Source organism: Mobula birostris, chromosome 24, assembly GCF_030028105.1.
Source record: "Mobula birostris isolate sMobBir1 chromosome 24, sMobBir1.hap1, whole genome shotgun sequence".
Classification (NCBI taxonomy): Eukaryota; Metazoa; Chordata; class Chondrichthyes; order Myliobatiformes; family Myliobatidae; genus Mobula; species Mobula birostris.
Window position 1 is genome coordinate 40,378,345 of NC_092393.1, and position 18,837 is coordinate 40,397,181.

The 18,837-nt window shown below is 38.7% G+C and overlaps 1 protein-coding gene across 1 annotated transcript in view; it reads right to left on the reverse strand.

Annotated features, from left to right (window-relative positions):
* tepsin (TEPSIN adaptor related protein complex 4 accessory protein) overlaps positions 1–18,837 on the reverse strand; it is a 37,428-nt gene that overhangs the window by 17,262 nt on the left and 1,329 nt on the right. Inside the window, exons 2-4 of the mRNA XM_072241974.1 lie at positions 17,373–17,445; positions 11,835–11,926; positions 6,940–7,033 (exon numbers count right to left, since the gene is read on the reverse strand). Coding sequence (XP_072098075.1) covers positions 6,940–7,033; positions 11,835–11,926; positions 17,373–17,445 — 259 coding nt within the window. The remainder of the gene's footprint in view (positions 1–6,939; positions 7,034–11,834; positions 11,927–17,372; positions 17,446–18,837) is intronic.

The window sequence follows — 18,837 nt, forward strand, 5'->3', positions numbered from 1 at the left end:
AAATACAATGGTTCGTAATAACGAACGCACGCACTACTTGGTGACGCTCATGAAAACATTGCGTGGCTTCAGCGGTTCGTCGGCTCGAGGAAGGAGAACGCCGTCCACCACGGATCACGTTGCCATTAACACTGTGTTGAGTGTGTAACTTTGTACTTGGCTTAAATTTTTCTCTTATTTACCCTTGTAACCATGCCTCAAAGCGTAAATCCAATGCACGTGCTGGTGATGCAAAGGAAAACAATCACGATTGAAAATAAAGTGGAAATAATAAAGCGATCGGAAAGAGGTGAAACATCATCGGACATGGGAAAAGCGTTAGGCTACTGTCGGTCAACAATTGGCACAATTTTAAAGGATAAAGTGATGATAGCATTTGAGGAAGAAGACTGGGATCTAAAAACTCCAGAACTGAAAAAGTTTTTGATGAAAGAGTTAGCTGAAGCCTTTCCCCTCATTGAAGCAGGGATGGCAAAGTAAGAGGAGCAAGATCCTAATACAGAGAGGTTCACCAATGTTTACCGTTCAGTTACCAACGGCCTCAGCTGCTACAAGGCCATTTATGACGAGAAAAAGAAAAGCTCTGCATAGGAAGGTAAAATACATATTATATACTAAGACAAACATTTGACTAACTGACGCTAACATTATAACATTATAGTCGTCACATTATAAACCTCAAGACTACCCAGTCTTGTGTCATTCTCATCATTACTAGAATTTTAATCAACAGCACACAGATTAGTGCTGTTTTGAAACTGCAGCGTGACTTTTTATCTCTTTCTCTTCCCTGTGCAGTCCATTTATTTTTGTCTGTCCAACATGCTCTTTGAAGGCGAGGAGATGGCGGCGCGATGCAGCTCGCAGCGGCCACTCCGGTGGTGATGTCTGTTATTTGTCAAGTAAGGTGCTGTGCACAATCCTGATTTGATGGAGACGGACGTGAGAGCATGGAGGAACATCTGGTGAAACTTCTGGAATGCCTGCTTCACTGCCGCTGTTACTGTGTGGTCCAGAATCTCCGGAGGAGAAGGCCCCGAGTCCTTGGCTTTGCTTGTTGCTCGGCGGCCAGGGTGGAGTCAAAGCGCTTGGCAGAGGATGGTGCTCGAAGAGGCTGTGTCAGAGGGGCTGGTCGGAGGCTCGAAGTTTTCCGATAGACTCAGAGTCCGCTGCGGTCGGGTGCTTCCAATGGTGCTGCATCGGCGAGTTGGCAGTGCTTGGAGGTTCATGACAGGGAGAGTTTCTCCCTTCTGCCGCTTGCATGGGAGGATGAGTCTATCCGGACTTTGAGACTTTTTTTTTTACCGTGCCCATAGTCTGTTCTTTATCAAATTATGGTATTGCTTTGCATTGTTGTAACTATATGTTATAATTATGTGGTTTTGTCAGTTTTAGTCTTGGTTTGTCCTGTGTTTTTTTGTGATATCATTCTGGAGGAATGTCGCATCATTTATTAATGCATGCATTTCTAAATAACAATAAACAAAAACTGAACTGAACTAAATAAGAACCATATATACCTGTTCCGACTTACCTACAAATTCAACTTAAAGACAGATTTAGGAACGGATCTCGTTCGTAACCCGGGGACTGCCTGTACTAAAATCTCAATACCCATACCTGATCTCACTAAGTTTTAAACAATCCTGGCCAGCAGCTTATCCATTTAAAAAACCATCAAGAACTTCTACAACCTCAGCCACACAAACTAACAACTAATAAGTTCACACTATTCATTCTCAACATACATGAACCAAACTTTCTACACTTGCCAAGTTGTTACCGAACACAAATTATAAATTTCTTCTAAAATACGGACTAATAATGGTCAGACTAAATTAACTGGGATGCTCATTAAATGCTTCATTAATGCTCTTTTGTCTTAATTAAGCAACTGCATTTCTAAGTATTCGCTTTTACATTTAGCAAAACATTTTCTTGTCCACAAGTTGGAAAACTCTCTTCTCTTTAACTTCACACCTTTTTTTGAAAGGGTGTTATTGCTCTTCAAATCAATAAGCTGGAAATTTTTGACAGGGGTACAATACAGCATGATCAGCCTTTTAATTTTTTCTTAATATTGATACCTCTTGAAGCTGTGTGATGGACACTATTATAACCCACATTTCCCCTCCTCACTCTATCACGGGGCATTAGACACTGGCCAGAAGCACCTAGATTTGCCATACCAAAACTCAACTCTTTGTTATCTACACTTTTATTCTTGTCACTGTTTGTAGCCGTTTCATTCTTTTCAATATTCCCACCCAATGTCTTTCTCTTCTAGCACTGAAAACCTGCTCATAACCATCACACATGCAGATTTCTCAGATGTTTCTCTTGGATGCCAGTCATAAGATTAATATTCTTTCTTTGTTCATAGCTGAAATTCAAATTAATAACTTGTCTGTGTCCACTTCGGTATAAATAAATGAGGGTGTAGCTTTTTTTTAACCTATAGAACATCATTGGACTATTCAATAAGTTTTGAGTTAAAGATCTCTTTGTGTTGCATACAAGAAGGTGCCTATCCCTTTCAAATTGACCTAGACAGCTCTTTCCTGTCCACCATTAATACTCTCAATCTATTCAATTATATTGACCTGATATTTTACATAGGGGCAGGCAATAATGTATTATCTATCGATCTTATTACACTGCTTATACTAAACTCTATTCAACACATGAAGGTATTTCCTTACAAAGTGTTTATAGAATACATTAAACGCCATCAACTCATCAGTGCACTGTTCACAATATAACCCCCTGATAGAATACACAATCTTCATTTTTTTTAACAACACTAAGCAATGTCATTAGCCTTAAGACTCCAGAATGCTATTCCTTGTTGACCTTTTACAACTTAATATAGACCTGTAAAATTAATATCTAAAACTTCAGAATCTAAAATTTTTATATTGTTAATTAAAATATCAAAACTATCATTAGACTGGGATACTTTAAAAAAAAATTAAAATATCAAGATTAGTACCAAAGCATGTGACCATCACATTTAAATCCTCACCACACTTAATACCCTCAATACACACTAAGATGGAGGTACCAGAGGGAGCAAAAGATATATAAATAACATGCATCATCCTCAAAAGTAAACTCAAGCACCAACTGGGTTGAAAAGAGCCTGTCCACATCAGATGCATTTACCTCATGAAGTTCCTGTCGAGACCTCAGCAGGGAAACTGTTTCTCCCCAGGACCAACCACATCTACATCCGGATGCCCCATTTGGTCAACCTCAGCATCATTATTTTTAACCTACATACCCCATTCAGTGGATGAAGCTGCTGCTTGTATGCGCTTGCCAACTTGCTGATCGTCTTTTTTGTTTATTTTGTACCATTTGAACATTACACCTAGCTGAGGCTAAGATTGCTCAATACTTTCTTTCCTCTATAATCTGTCTTCATCACAGCTTCAACAATAATACACAAACATTTGAAGCATCAGTCTGGGCATGTTTAAGCTGTCAATTTAGCAGTTGACTTAGCCTCTCTTCCAAAAGAGCGGAGGGAGCAATTTAAAGAAACTTGTAAGACAGATACTAGCATATGACAATGAAACATGTATCATAAACCTGTGTTATTATCTACATTTCTTTTTTTAAGTTAGCTGTATTTACTCTGCCGATATTTGAAGCATAGCATTGATTGCCTATTCTTCTGCCTGCATTTTAATAATGATAAGTCTAACTATTTTATAGGTGGCAGGCACAATCTCTTCTCAAAGTTTATTCTTAACAATCCAAATGTTTGTAACTTTTTAAAATTCCTTCCACAACCTCCTTTTGCGCTATGATTCTCTTATTGCCACTTTTCAAATGGTCACAACCAAATATGGTCCTACTGCTGCTGAAGCACTTAAGTAAAGACAATATAAATGTGTTCAAATCTGCTTTCTATCTGTATTTTTCCACAACACTTTGGGCTCCTTGTTTAATCAGGAAATAGAGTTCTTTTGTTTTGTAATGAACAATCAGCGCAAGTGTAATTATGACCTCGTTTTCAAGTCATTGCCATAAAATGAACATGGGTACAAAAATCTTTCAGGCTTATACAAACACATGAAAACGTCAATCATCTTTAGAACCTCTGTGGTCCTAAGAAAGCCCTGGAGGTAGCCCTGGGATATTCTCTCTCAGAAATAGGTTAAGTTGATTTGACTGCTGAAATGTGATTAGCGCAATGTTTCATTTTTGGCAAAGTTACAGATGTTTTGAGTAGAAAGAGAAAAACATTTCTTAAGTCCATTTTCTTCCTCTAATAATTTCAATTAGCTTAATAATCAATAAAAGGCATTTTCTAATGTCTGAACAGGAAAGTCTGAATGTAGTTGGCTCATATTCACTGGATTTTAGTAAAGTGAGATGGGACCTCAATGAGGCTTACAGGATTCTAAGAGAAATTAAAGGATAGATGCCATGAGGCCGTTTGTTCAGGATACAGGATCTAAAACGAAGGATCATAGTCGCGAGATCAGGAATTAGTCAATTCACAGAGCAATGAGAAGAAATCTTGTTACACAGGCTACTTCATGGTGTGAGGATGTTATTTAAATTATGTGATTTTAACTGAAGATTTGTCTTTCAATAATGAAGGAAGATTATTGCTGAAACAGCTGAAGGCTGATGGATTCAGTACACTATCCTGAAGAACTCCTACACTGAGATCCTGATTAACTTCTTAAACGTCAGCCATCTCCCTTTGCCTGACATCCCCCTCCTGCTTAGTGGGGAGTTTATTCCTTAGTTCTCGTTACTAAATCTCCTTTCAGTCAAACTCAGTGGGTTGGGCAGAAGGAAGAAAAAAGCACGGGATGCAGGTTACGTTAAATTGGAAAATTCAGTGTTCGTGCCATCAATTTGTAGGTTATCCAGGTGGAATAGGAGACACTGAGTCAAATATTACTGGAATTCTTCAGCCCAGGCTTGGACCAAGGCTACAATGTGTCTAGAGCAGTGATAAAGTCCAAACTGAACATCTGTGAACACGTGCCGACAAGGTAAATACAGTTTCATACACCTTCTATCAGTAACTGACAAAAGCAGCAATTAACCTGTTTTTTGCTGACTGATCATTCATGGACAATTTTCCAGTTACATAGGTGTGAATATGATAACTGTACTGAAACAGCTTGGCTATGATTGCATTTAGTTTTCAGAAGAAGTCTTTGTACCATGCTGGGGTACTCAGAATCAGAATCAAGTTTATTATCACCGTCATATATGACGTGAGATTTGTTGTTCTGCAGTAGCAGTACAGTGCAAGACACAAAATTAACATAAATGTTTAAAAATTATGCAAAAATAATGAGGTAGTGTTCATAAGTTAATGGACTATTCAGACATTGCATAGGAGAAGAAGCTGTTACTGAACCATTAAGTTTTGGTCCTCAGGTTCTTGTATCTCCTTTCTGATGGTACTAACAAGAAGGGGTGAGTGCCCTTAAAGACGTCGTCAACGATTATAGCGGTGACGGAGCTGGTAAAGTCTACAATCCTCTGAAGCCTCTTGTGGTCCTGTGCATTGGAGCCTCCAAACCACACAGTGATGCAAACAGTCAAAATGTTCCCAATTGTAAAAACTTGCAAGAGTCTTTGGTAACATACCAAATCTCCTTAAGCTAAATGCATCACACTTCCAGGAATGGCAGGTGTGCAATAGTCCTAACCCCCCATCCATATATTACTAATTTTGGACTGCACTCCTGAGGTTTTAGAGTTTATTTTATGTATATATTCTTTGTCATGCTGCAAAACGTTGAGCTGCTAAACTGTGTTTCATTACTCCACAACAATGACAATAAAGATATTCTTCTTCTTCTTCCTCCTACAAAGTGGAGCTACTGACGTGTCTTTTGTTCGTGATTGCCATTCTATCCATACTCAATATAAGGAACGCAAACACGAGGAAATCTGCAGATGCTGGAGATTCAAGTAACACACACAAAATGCTGGCGGAACACAGCAGCACTTTGTGTGTCTTTCAATATAAGGAACCCGTGTTCTCATTTGAGTTCTATTTACAGGAGTGATGATCACTCCTACCAACACCATCAAGGGCAGATCCAATGGTTCCCTCTCCATGCATGGATCCAGTCTGATAACCGTGTACTTCTCCATTTGGCCAAATTAATCACTGGTTGTACTGTCAAGTCACCCCTGATGATGGACACTGAAGCCTGCCTCCCAGAGTGCATTCTGCTCCTGCTACCTTCAAGCTTCTTTCATCTATCGTTCAGTACAAAGATATGGTACACTTAACAACAGAGGGAGGTGGTAATCAACAGAAGTTTTTCATACCCTGGCTTCATGGCGTCTGGAGTCCCAGGGCAACTCCTTCCCAATTGTACAAGTGGTGGTTCTGTCATGACTGTGAACTTAATCTATAAAGGGACTGTGATGAAGGAGATTGGAATGTTGGCTGAAATACATAATTCCATGAGTTGGCTGTTATTTACTTAGTCTATGGGACAGCTCTGCAGTTTGGACAGTCCCCATCGTCTGTGAGGAATTTTTTTGCAAGTTTAACTGGGCTGGCAACAATAACATTACATCAGTGTTTATTAGTTCAATAAAGTAATAAGAAACATATTTTACTGATCATTTACAATCTTCCAATTGGGAAAATATTTAAATGCAGGTTCTTATTACCCATGATGAGGTGAGACACAATAATGGTGAAAAGTACTAAACACACAATCATCAGAAATTTAATTTAGAAATACGGAATAGAAATTTGTTGGGAACTGAAAACAAATGGAATTCGTTTACACTCTACGTTTTCACTCTGCTTAAAGTTCCTTGAAAATCCTCTGGGCCGTATCTGCCATCATTTTATATGCAGAAGCTGAAGGTGTCAATTTGTTACATCAAGAGAAACAGCATCTTTTAAAACTTGTATTCATTTTTTATATCTCTTACCTATTACCTCCTGAATAAGAGTGGCGTTTCTCCGAAGCTCCAATGTAAACTGAGGGGAACCATGGCTGCAGACATACTGCAATATCTTGAGAACCTAACAATTAACACAAAGATTGAGAAGACAGTTTTGTTGCACAGTGGTGTAGTCATTCAGAATGTTTGTTGTGTGTAGTTTTTCATTGATTCTAATGCAGGCTATTCTGGACTGGGTTTTGAGCAATGAGGAAGGGTTAATTAGCAATCTTGTCGTGAGAGGCCCCTTGGGTAAGAATGACCATAATACGGCGGAATTCTTCATTAAGATGGAGAGTGACATAGTTAATTCAGAAACAAAGGTTCTGAACTTAAAGAGAGGTAACTTTGAAGGTATGAGACATGAATTAGCTAAGATAGACTGGTAAATGACACTTAAAGGATTGATGGTGGATATGCAATGGCAAGCATTTAAAGGTTGCATGGATGAACTACAACAATTGTTCATCCCAGTTTGGCAAAAGAATAAATCAAGGAAGGTAGTGCACCCGTGGCTGACAAGAGAAATTAGGGATAGTATCAATTCCAAGGAAGAAGCATACAAATTAGCCAGAGAAAGTGGCTCACCTGAGGACTGGGAGAAATTCAGAGTTCAGCAGAGGAGGACAAAGAGCTTAATTAGGAAGGGGAAAAAAGATTATGAGAGAAAACTGGCAGGGAACATAAAAACGGACTATAAAAGCTTTTATAGATATGTAAAAAGGAAAAGACTGGTAAAGACAAATGTAGGTCCCCTGCAGACAGAAACGGGTGAATTGATTATGGGGAGCAAGGACATGGCAGACCAATTGAATAATTACTTTGGTTCTGTCTTCACTAAGGAGGACATAAATAATCTTCCAGAAATAGTAGGGGACAGAGGGTCCAGTGAGATGGAGGAACTGAGCGAAATACATGTTAGTAGGGAAGTGGTGTTAGGTAAATTGAAGGGATTGAAGGCAGATAAATCCCCAGGGCCAGATGGTCTGCATCCTAGAGTGCTTAAGGAAGTAGCCCAAGAAATAGTGGATGCATTAGTGATAATTTTTCAAAACTCGTTAGATTCTGGACTAGTTCCTGAGGATTGGAGGGTGGCTAATGTAACTCCACTTTTTAAAAAAGGAGGGAGAGAGAAACCGGGGAATTATAGACCGGTTAGCCTAACTTCGGTGGTGGGGAAACTGCTGGAGTCAGTTATCAAGGATGTGATAACAGCACATTTGGAAAGCGGTGAAATGATTGGACAAAGTCAGCATGGATTTGTGAAAGGAAAATCATGTCGGACGAATCTCATAGAATTTTTTGAGGATGTGACTAGTAGAGTGGATAGGGGAGAACCAGTGGATGTGGTATATTTGGATTTTCAAAAGGCTTTTGACAAGGTCCCACACAGGAGATTAGTGTGCAAACTTAAAGCACACGGTATTGGGGGTAAGGTATTGGTGTGGGTGGAGAATTGGTTAGCAGACAGGAAGCAAAGAGTGGGAATAAACGGGACCTTTTCAGAATGGCAGGCGGTGACTAGTGGGGTACCGCAAGGCTCAGTGCTGGGACCCCAGTTGTTTACAATATATATTAATGACTTGGATGAGGGAATTAAATGCAGCATCTCCAAGTTTGCGGATGACACGAAGCTGGGTGGCAGTGTTAGCTGTGAGGAGGATGCTAAGAGGATGCAGGGTGACTTGGATAGGTTGGGTGAGTGGGCAAGTTCATGGCAGATGCAATTTAATGTGGATAAATGTGAAGTTATCCAGTTTGGTGGCAAAAATAGGAAAACAGATTATTATCTGAATGGTGGCCGATTAGGAAAAGGGGAGGTGCAACAAGACCTGGGTGTCATTATACACCAGTCATTGAAAGTGGGCATGCAGGTACAGCAGGCGGTGAAAAAGGCGAATGGTATGCTGGCATTTATAGCGAGAGGATTCGAGTACAGGAGCAGGGAGGTACTACTGCAGTTGTACAAGGCCTTGGTGAGACCACACCTGGAGTATTGTGTGCAGTTTTGGTCCCCTAATCTGAGGAAAGACATCATTGCCATAGAGGGAGTACAAAGAAGGTTCACCAGATTGATTCCTGGGATGGCAGGACTTTCATATGAAGAAAGACTGGATGAACTGGGCTTGTACTCGTTGGAATTTAGAAGATTGAGGGGGGATCTGATTGAAACGTATAAGATCCTAAAGGGATTGGACAGGCTAGATGCAGGAAGATTATTCCCGATGTTGGGGAAGTCCAGAACGAGGGGCCACAGTTTGAGGATAGAGGGGAAGCCTTTTAGGACCGAGATTAGGAAAAACTTCTTCACACAGAGAGTGGTGAATCTGTGGAATTCTCTGCCACAGGAAACAGTTGAGGCCAGTTCATTGGCTATATTTAAGAGGGAGTTAGATATGGCCCTTGTGGCTACGGGGGTCAGGGGGTATGGAGGGAAGGCTGGGGCGGGGTTCTGAGTTGGATGATCAGCCATGATCATAATGAATGGCGGTGCAGGCTCGAAGGGCCGAATGGCCTACTCCTGCACCTATTTTCTATGTTTCTATGTTTCTACTGTGAAAGCCCGCAAGAAAATGAATCTTAGGGTAGTATATGGTAACAAATATGTACTTTGATAATAAATTTACTTTGAACTTCGGTCAATTTTTCTCTATCCATGGTTTGATACTCTTTCTGATCTTCATACAACCAGATAAATAATGAGATTTCTCAGATACAGTAGGTTGTAGGTGTTGAATCCTTACACAAGATGATTGGAAACAAAACCCTGACCATGTCAAAATATTGGGAATATAACTTCTGCAGTTCATTTATATATACGAGTTGTTCTTCTATTACATTGGCAAGGTAACCAAATCAAGGAAATTGCAGAGACTTGATTGGAAATCACAGACCTGAATTAACTTTGCATTTGTTGCAGTCATAAACATCCTGGGGTTCTACAGACCCCTTTGCTACTGGTAGGGGTCCATGGCATAAAAAAGGTTGGGAACCCCTGGCTTATTCCCTTTTTAGCCCAAAATTTAATCTCATATCTTTATAGGCAATGCTTTAATAAAAAGGCACCAACTTTTATGTCCCTTTTGTAAATTTCAAACTAAATTATAACTATTACAAGTAACTTATTGAAATTTTAGACTGCACTTAAGACATCCTTCTATGCTATCCAGGAGAGAAAAGAAAGTGTTACAACAGCTATATAAATTAAATGCTGGTTGGATTAAAACTATTTACCCATTGTATGGAATATCCTGAGGTAGACAATTTTAGATTAATTGGCCCAAGAACAATGTCAAGCATAGAACATTAACTCCCAATGTTCAAGGTTAATTAGGAATCACCAGCTCAAACAACTGCACAAATAAAAACAAATGAAATTCCCAATTTATCAAGTTTTGGGAAGGTCAACACCAACCTTCTCATCATTCCTGACCATCACAGCATCCTCTTGGATACATGGCAATATAAAAGCCAATGAAATTAACATTTCAAACTAAATTTATAAACCATAGTATGTCAACCACTCTACAGACTTTATCTAATTCTCTTAGATCCTTTATTGATCATGCTTTTATGTGTCCTAGTGCCCCTATCCAATTACTGTAGCTAACTGCTGGAAAGCTGTTCAGCTCTGTGGTTTTTTGAGCTGGTGAATCTCAGCAACATCTGGCTGGTGGTCAAAGAAACAAAGAAAACAACTAAATGTTTAATCACATTTTTTCTGGTAAACGATCATTGCAAACAATGGCATGTAATTTCCCTTTGGACTTGGAGGCAATTCGATGCAGCAGAACCGAGGCGAGGCAGCAGGCCCATCGCTGAGAGCAAGGAAGATCCAAGGTTCAATTGATTTAAGCGTGGGTGGGCCAAATGGGAAAGGTCAGGTACAGGGTGAATCGAAGCGGTGAGGTCCAGGCCTCAGAGCGTATTGAAGCGACAGAACCCAATTTTTGGACAATGATTTAAGTGCTGGGACAGACTGAAAAGGTCAGGGTGTCAGGGCCGGAGGTGAGGGATAGGCCAATTGAGCTCACTGCTCTGCAAGGTTGGCCCTGACCTGAAATAAGGCTCTGTAGATGGACTCTCTTTGTGGACTTCAGAACGTTATTTGCTTGCATTTATTGTTTGCATGATTTGCTTTTTTTTCCCCTCTGCACATTGGGTGTTTGACGTTTTTTTTTTAATGGGTTCTTTTGGGTTTCTTTGTTTTGTGGCTGCCTGTAAGGAAACGAATCTCAGGGTTGTATAATGTAGACAGTACATACTTTGATAACAAATGTACTTTCAACTTTTAAATGATCTCAAGCATGAGTGCAGTGGTCTGACTCTGTTTCTAACTATTCTATAAAATGAAAGGTGGCAATTGAGGGAACATGAAGGATGGCATTTTAAGACTGATGTACTCACGAGGCTCTACCCCAATGAACTAGGTTGTTGTGTCTGTGCACAACTACATATGTACTAAATAAAAGCACACACATGGGAGATGGTTTTAACTGGTGTATTCACATTGCAGCGCGAGAGAGAGAACAATGTGCATTTGTAAACAGCACATACGCAGACAACAGATCCATACATAGTGCTGGGGGGGGGAATTGATCATTGCTCAAAAAGAAATAGATCCATATATTACATAGGTGATCTCTTGCAGGACAAACTGACGCTGTGTTGTAACCATCATACATGTCACCATCCACATACTCCAGCCATTGGACTTAACATCACATTTTGTTGGCGTATTGTTGCAGTACACTTCCGCAAAACAGGAAAGCGTTTACAAAACAATGAAGACAAACAAGATTTTCAGAGAACTGAGGGCTTCAAAACTATGCTTGATTTGTAGTGGCAAAGAATACATGAAGCCAAAAGAAAAGACCACCAACCTTCAGTTTGACATTACAGGAGTTGCTTTGCAGTCGCTCCAGCAAGTACTCAAGCAGGCACAGGCAAGCTCCCACAGACTCGTGAGAAATCTCTGTAGTTCCATTCAGTTATGGGAAAAAAGCAAAAAAAACCTTGCACCATCCACATAAGGACATTTATTTCTCTCACACAATCAAAAACAATCTGCTAGATAAAAGAATAAATAGCACCAATGTCTCATACTTTTAATGCACAATATACATTTCAGAGTATCCTACACTGAAAAAGCAACAGAAACACCAAACCAGGTAAATAATGAAACTTGTGTAAAATGAGATATGAGAAGTAGAAATAATGGATTAAAGGGTTTAGGAAGCGAGTTCCAAGGAGTTAGACAAAGGCAAACAAAAGTTCTCCAACCCCGGGTGGCACAATAGCGTAGTGGTGAGCACAATGCTTTACAGTACCAGTGACTCTGATTCATTTACTGCCACTTGTTGTAAGGAGTTTGTACATTCTCCCCGTACTGTGTGGGTTTCCTCTGGTTGCTCCGGTTTCCTCCCACAGTCCAAATACATGCTGGTTGGTAGATTAATTGTCCCGTGATTAGTCTAGGTTAAATCAGGGGTTGCTGGACAGTGCGGCTCAAAGGGCTGTAAGGGCCTGTTCTGCGCTGTATCTCAAAAAATAAATAATGGAGTAAGAAAGGATGCACATAAGCATTAAAAATAACATCTTGGAGGAGGGCTGTAATGAACTGATGAAAAACAAAATAAAGATATTAAAATTTAATGAAGAGATTATGAGCTTCAATGTAACTAAAACAGGCAATGCTTTTAATTGTTATTCTGGGTATCATTGGCAGAAAGTCTGAAATGAGGGAGTGGCAAAAGAACAAAGTTGGTTGCTGAAGTAAGTGATGGTTGCAATGGAGATGATATAGCCGGTGCACCGCAGCTCATGGCTGACATAATTAATGTCAATGGCTTCACATAGCCCAAGGCTAAGAAATAAAATGAAATTAACTTCAACAGCACAGGCTTTGAGTTAAGGTCAGAAAATACCATCTTCGCAATGCATCAATGCACATGATCAGAAGAGGCTGCAGAGGATCGGAGGCTCATACAGCTCCATAGTGGCACAAAGCTCCCCACAATCAAGGACATCATCACAAGGCAGTGCCTCAAGAAGGTAATAGCTATCATTCAGGACCCTCACTATCTGGAACATGCTTTCTTATCACTACCATCAGGGAGGAGGGATTGGAGCCTGCAGACAAACACTCAACACTTTAGGAACAGCTTTTCCCCTCTGCCGTTAGTTTTCTGAATGTTCCATGAATTCATGAACACTGCCTTACTATTCCTCCTTTGTACTACATATTTATTTTATTCTTTATTGTAGTTTGGAGCAATTTTTTATGGCTTGCACTATACTGTTGCCACGCCACAACACAACAAATTTCATGACCTACAGTGTGTCAGTGATAATAAACGATTCTGATTCAACAGGAACCTGCAACTCATTGAAGATCTGATGTGCAACAAGCAGTCTGCCAATACAGAGACAATTTGGGATTTATGCAGGCATAAGACAAAAGATGAATCTATTAAAATAAAAATAAAAATGGATGCAAGGCTACAGACTTCGTCAGTAAGGATTAACAGAAAAAAAGACGACAGAAAAATGGGTATGTGAGACTGGAACACTGAAGGACCAGACATGAAGCTGAATAATGGAAGGGGCGGGTAAAAAAGAAATTATAATCAACTTATTAAACTTTCAATTGATTTGTTATAATGTACAAACTTACAGGCTGGTTTGCTGTTTTACAGCCTGCATGAACATGATGGATTGAAAGTTTCTGCCTGTTTCTACATTCATAGAGAACAATAAATACAGAAACAATGGTGTCACTGCCGTTTGTTTAGGCTGGCCAGATGCAATGATAGAAGGATCAGAATGTATAATTTGGGGGGATCTAGAAAAGGAGCTGGGGAGGGAAGGCATATTGAGGATTTCAGAGGAAATTCATTAAGAAGAATCAGTTTCATTCCTTTAGATTCTCCATTATGCAGGAACTTAACTACCTTTTGTAATGAAGTGAAACCAGAAAATGTTTATTACAATCATCATCAGTTTCATTTTTCCAGATAAACGCTGGGCAGTTGAAATTATTGTTCAAATAAATAAACAAATCTCTGTTCCTCCAAATAAGTTTAAATTTTTTGCTGCCTTTAGACTTCTTTGTAGCTTTTTATACATGTCCATGTGGTCTTTAAATACTTTTTCCACTGTTCTCCAACCTTAAAAAGCACATTCACTTTGCTATCTTACAAGCTATTCAGCCACAGAATCTTCTGCAATTTCTTTTCTTACATATGCATGACTGCTCCTGGACAACATCATCCAAAACCAAGGCCCATTTCTATCTGCATACTGACACCATTTAGTTCTGTCACGCCTCCACTGTCATTGTCAGATATTTAAAATTAATTGAGCAGGACATGCCCCCAATTAAATAATGAGATAATCAAATCCACTGCTCCATTCCACAAACATTAACTCTATATTTCTCCCTGGTAGTTACCTGAGAATGGCTGGAACTTCAATATCATATCTGCCCCGAGATTAACTATAAACTGACGAGTTAACATTTCTACCATTATTCTGATCTCTTTTTATCTTCTCAACTTTTCCTTCACATTAGCATTAGGGCATCTGCAGCCATATACCGCAATCATGTCTTTGGTAGCCCTAGACTTGACTATTCCAACACACTCCTGACCTGCCTCCCTTAGTCTAGAAACTCAGATCATTTAAAATATATACTGCCCATCTCCTAACTTGCACCTTACCTTATTTCCCATCATATTGGTCCTCAGTGACTTATGATGCCTCTCAGATTAAATACTTTGATTTTAAAACTCCTATTTTTCCCTCCCTTCAAAAATATTCTCCCATACATTAAATCATACATGAAATCTCTGTAATCTTTTCCAGTCTCTCAAACCTCCATAAAGAAATACAGAACTTCTTCAATTTTCTTTCCAAGCATTTGATTTTAATTGTTCCACCATCTAGAGGTCATTTCTTCATCTATCAAGGCCCTAAACCTGGCCATTTCTCTAGCTTCCATTACAATTACTCCTTCAAACCTATCTCATTGTCTAAGCAGTTTGTTTTGCAGTAATATTGTATATTGAAAACACTCCTTTTAAGTGCCTTAGAACACAAAAGGCACATTATAATCACATTTTGTTGTTGTACAGGAGATATATATGGTGTCTACATCAATAAGCAATGACTCTCTCAGGAAGTCAACAGAGAATCATTTTGCAAGACCTTGAAATAATTAGACCAAAATAGAAGTATATTTTCCATTGGAATTACATTTGGTGGCTCTTTATGATCATGGCCACGCTCAACGTATTGGATTTTCAGAACAATACAACTTTTAAAAGTGGGAATATATAGTCATTTTGTTTACTAGAAGAATTGGAATCAGGTTTAATATCACTGGCATATGTCGTGAAATTTAACTTTGTGGCAGCAGTACATGACAATAGAAAGAAAAAACTGTGCATAGTTAAATATGTAGTGCAAAAATATAGGAAAGAAAAAAGTAATGAGGTACTAGAAGAGTTTATCTTTAGAAAAGTTCAGTATAAATCCAGGATGATGAAATTATACAGATGGTGTTACACAAAATTCTAATAATTTACACGAAGATCATGACAATGAGTCAGAGCTGTTAAGTTGTTTAGCACAGAAACGGGTCCTTCAGCCCAACTTGCCGATGCTAACTATGATGCCTAACTACTTAATCTCAACTGTCCACATTAGGCCATTCACCTCCATTTGCTTCCTAGCCAGTGACCTGTCCAAATGTCTTTTAAACATTGTATCTATCTCTACCACCTCCTCTGGCAGCTTGTTCCATATAATATACACTATCAGCCCATGTCATCCTTCTCAGGGAATACGAACTTGCACTCCAAGCTCCTTCTGTACATCAACACTTCTGAGGTCGCTGTCATTTACTGAATATGCCCTGTTGAGTTGTGATTTGCTAAGGTCAGGCAACAGTGCAGTGCCAAGTCTCAAAAGCAGTTTTTGTTTCTTAAGTTTTGCGATTTAAGCTTTCTTATCAAGTATTTGCTATTTATGTAACGGTCCTCATAAAATACAAAATTTGGTGACCACTTTCCAAACATTTCCACTCTGTTAACAAACATGATAATACCCTTCCTGTCTCCTGCGACTACAGTTCATTCTCACTATTAAATACTGTATTTTTCTGTCTTTGGTTTATTTTCCAAAACCTCATGAAAACAGTCCACTTAAGTTAAATAGTGCCCTTTAGAACATTAATGTATAATAAAAGAAGCTAATTACTACATAAACTTCAAAAAAGAGAAAATCTGCAGATGCTGGAAATCCAAGTAACACACACAAAATGTAGGAGGAACTCAGCAGACCAGGCAGTATCTATGGAAAAGAGTACAGTCGACGTTTCAGGACCAGGCCCTTCATCAGGACTGGAAAAAAGATGAGGACTCTGGACTTCCCCAACATTGGGAACAATCTTCCTGAATCTAGCCTGTCCAATCCCTTTAGAATTTTATACGTTTCAATCAGATCCCCCCCTCAATCTTCTAAATTCCAGAGAGTATAAGCCTAGTCAATCCAGTCTTTCATCATATGAAAATCCTGCCATCCCAGGAATCAATCTAGTGAACCTTCTTTGTACTCCCTCTATGGCAAGAATGTCTTTTCTCAGATTAGAGGACCAAAACTGCACACAGTACTCCAGCTGTGGTCTCACCAAGGCCTTGTACAACTGCAGTAGTACCTCCCTGCTCCTGTACTTGTCACACAGACAGTGGTGAATCTGTGGAATTCTCTGCCACAGGAAACAGTTGAGGTCAGTTCATTGGCTATATTTAAGAGGGAGTTAGATATGGCCCTTGTGGTTAAAGGGATTGGGGGTATGGAGAGAAGGCAGGTACAGGGTTCTGAGTTGGATGATCAGCCATGATCATACTGAATGGTGGTGCAGGCTCGAAGGGCCGAAAGGCCTACTCCTGCACCTATTTTCTATGTTTCTATGACTCCAGCTTTTTGTGTGTGCGTGTGTTACCACATAAACCTAATTAGTTTTACAATTAATAAACATGTTCAGATCCAATTGCAAATGATTTTGGTTTATAATGTAAAATACCAGTACTTATACAATTACTGTATAATTAATTTGAGGATTCACTCATGTACATTGTTGCTTTACTTACTTATACATATATTATCATGCAAAATGACTGTCTCCCAAATTGTATTTCATAGACCTATACTTTAACGATTATTCATTCTTTGTAACATATTTTTACATAGTTCCTTCCTAATTATAAGCTGCAGACTTTAATAATCATAAAGATAACTCCAAATTTGTATTTCATAAATGCAATGTAAAACTTACATCAGTCAGTTTAAGTGTTCTGTTTCTCATAATTAACAATATTAGGATTAACATATCTTATATGAATCAAGTACAAGGATACTGACGATCTCTTCAAACAGATACCCAGGACATGGTATTTCATCATCCGACGTGGCTTTCATTAGCATAGGAAGCTGGAAAGGAACAGTGATATTAAAGAGGTGAATGGACCTTAAATACAGCAGCCAGCTTTTGCACAGAGACAAAGTTGCAGACAATGTCTGTTGTTTAGATGTGACATGTAGTTACTCTGCAAGACACAAACCCTAATGATCTACAAATGATTAAAGCTTTTATTCATTCTGCAAAGAGTACAACCTGCCCATTGTAGTTTGCTCTTATTATCACAACGAAAAGTGTAATTTGAATTTGTCACAGCAAGAAAGCAATGGGAAAGGTTTTGGAGGTGCCAAGAAGACAAAGAAGCTGAGCAATAGGAAGAATTCAGAAATTCAAGCAATTGGACAAACAAGAAAATCTGAACTTCTTAAATCCCAAATTTGCTGTTTGGTGAAAAGTGCTGGACTTTAGACGGAAAAACACAATCTACGATGATCGGGGGCCTCACATTTTAATTAGTCACCAATGAGGAGTTTCAACATAGAATAAATAAAATAGAATATGTACATAGAATTCTGTGCTCAATAACATAGAATAAATTTACCTATTAAAAGATTATGATGACTTTGTCCACAGACTGAATTAATATAATTTCAAATTTGTGTTTGTGTGTATGATTCCGTCTCAAATTTTAATAGAAAATTACCAAAGTACTTAGTCAGAAAGAAATTTTAAATAAAGCAATATGATAGTACTTTCTAAATTTCTTATTGTGTAAATGGACAAGGTTAGATAAGCCATTCAAATCATTTAGAAGTTACAATGTTTTATTGCTTCAAAGTTCAGACAAGAAAGGTTTTAACTAAAAGGTTTTATGGGAACCATAAAATTGACAGTAGTGTCGTTCTTTAAGAATAGTTATGTTATCTTCCTGCTTTTGCAGTGATATAAAAGTGGGAAAAAAACTCCAGATCTAGACATAATATATTTAAGCACTTGGACTGGTGGTTTATCAGCTGTATTCTTAAATACAGTAAATGATGAAAACCAGCCTTGGGTTGGTGTGTCAGAAATCAGTGGTTCAAACTTGTATCTGTGCACAAAGTGTATTATTTCAGAATAGTGCTGAGAAAAACTTCTTGCCAAAGAATGAACTTTTAAATGAGAATGAATTGCAGGGTCTCTGTTTTCTCAGATGATTGTATAATGATCCAATAACACTAAATGAAGAAAATCAATGGAGTTTAATGAACACACTGGCCAATAATCTGTCAAATATCAAATAGGTTATCAGGACATTTATTGTATTGCTTTTGGGAAACTTTCTTGTATTCAAGTCAACAGCCATATTTTTAAAATTTATTTTTGGGATGTATGTCTCCTCCTAATTGCAAAGGGGGAATTAAGGTCTATAATGGCTCTGGAGTCAATTGCTGGCCAATTTGCTAGGTACATCTGTACACCTG